The sequence below is a fragment of the Aptenodytes forsteri genome, unplaced genomic scaffold (assembly GCF_000699145.1).
Source record: "Aptenodytes forsteri isolate BGI_AS27 unplaced genomic scaffold, ASM69914v1 Scaffold2287, whole genome shotgun sequence".
Classification (NCBI taxonomy): Eukaryota; Metazoa; Chordata; class Aves; order Sphenisciformes; family Spheniscidae; genus Aptenodytes; species Aptenodytes forsteri.
In genome coordinates, this window is record NW_008794670.1 from 1 (window position 1) to 1,186 (window position 1,186).

At 68.8% G+C, this 1,186-nt stretch overlaps 1 protein-coding gene across 1 annotated transcript; it reads left to right on the forward strand.

Moving 5' to 3' along the window:
• Window positions 1–6: 6 nt before the first annotated feature.
• LOC103893212 (zinc finger protein 865) lies at window positions 7–1,181 on the forward strand (the record flags this gene model as incomplete). Its single annotated transcript, XM_009273648.2, has 1 exon — window positions 7–1,181. A coding segment is annotated over exon 1 (930 nt), but the record flags the coding sequence as incomplete, so codon positions are not given.
• Window positions 1,182–1,186: the final 5 nt, after the last annotated feature.

Sequence of the window (1,186 nt, forward strand, 5' to 3'; positions counted from 1 at the left end):
GGATCCACACCGGGGAGAAGCCTTACCAGTGTGCCGTCTGCGGCAAGCGGTTCCGCGAGTCCTTCCACCTCAGCAAGCACCACGTGGTGCACACCCGCGAGCGGCCCTACAAGTGCGAGCTCTGCGGCAAAGCCTTCGGCTACCCCCAGAGCCTGACCCGGCACAAGCAGATCCACCGGCTGCCGTTGCCCTGCGGGGCGGGGGGGGCGGGGGCCCCCCCCCCCGGGGCGCGAGAGCTACAGCTGCGGCGAATGCGGCGAGCGTTTCCCCGACCTCTTCCGCGCCGTCAACCACAAGGAAGCCCACGCCGGGGAGAAACCCTACGGCTGCGACGCCTGCGGCAAAGCTTTCGGCTTCATCGAGAACCTGATGTGGCACAAGCTGGTTCACCAAGCCGCCCCCGAGCGGCTGCCGGGGGCCCGCCGGCCGAGAGCGGGCTGCAGCTGCCCGAGGAGCACCCGGTAGTGCCGAGCGGCGAGCGTTTCACCTGCGGCACCTGCGGGCAGAGCTTCAAGCATTTCCTGGGGCTGGTGACCCACAAGTACGTCCACCTGGTGCGGCGGACGCTGGCCTGCGGCGTCTGCGGGCAGAGCTTCGCCGGCGCCTACGACCTGCTGCTGCACCGGCGCCGGCACCTGCAGAAACGCCATTTCGGTTGTTCGGTTTGCGGGAAGCGGTTTTGGGAAGCGGCGCTGCTGATGCGGCACCAACGCTGCCACACCGAGGAACGGCCTTACCGCTGCGCCGTCTGCGGCCGCGGTTTCCTGCGCTCCTGGTACCTGCGGCAGCACAAGGTGGTGCACACCGGCGAGCGCGCCTACAAGTGCGCCCTCTGCAACAAGCGCTTCGCCCAGTCCTCCAGCCTGGCCGAGCACCAACGCCTCCACGTCGTCGCCCGCCCCCAGCGTTGCCAAACCTGCGGCAAGACCTTCCGTTACCGTTCCAACCTCCTGGAGCACCGCCGCGTTCACCTGGGCGAGAAGGTTTACCGCTGCGAGCTTTGCGGCAAGAGCTTCTTCTACCTGTCCTCCATCCTGCGGCACCAGCGCTCGCACCGCCCCCCCAGCCCGCGGCCCCCCCACCGCGACCTGCGCTGCTCCCCCTGCCTCAAGCTCTTCAAGGACCCCAAGGCAAACACCTGCAGACCCACCAGGGCGGGCGCCCCTTCAACCTTCAAACCTGCGGC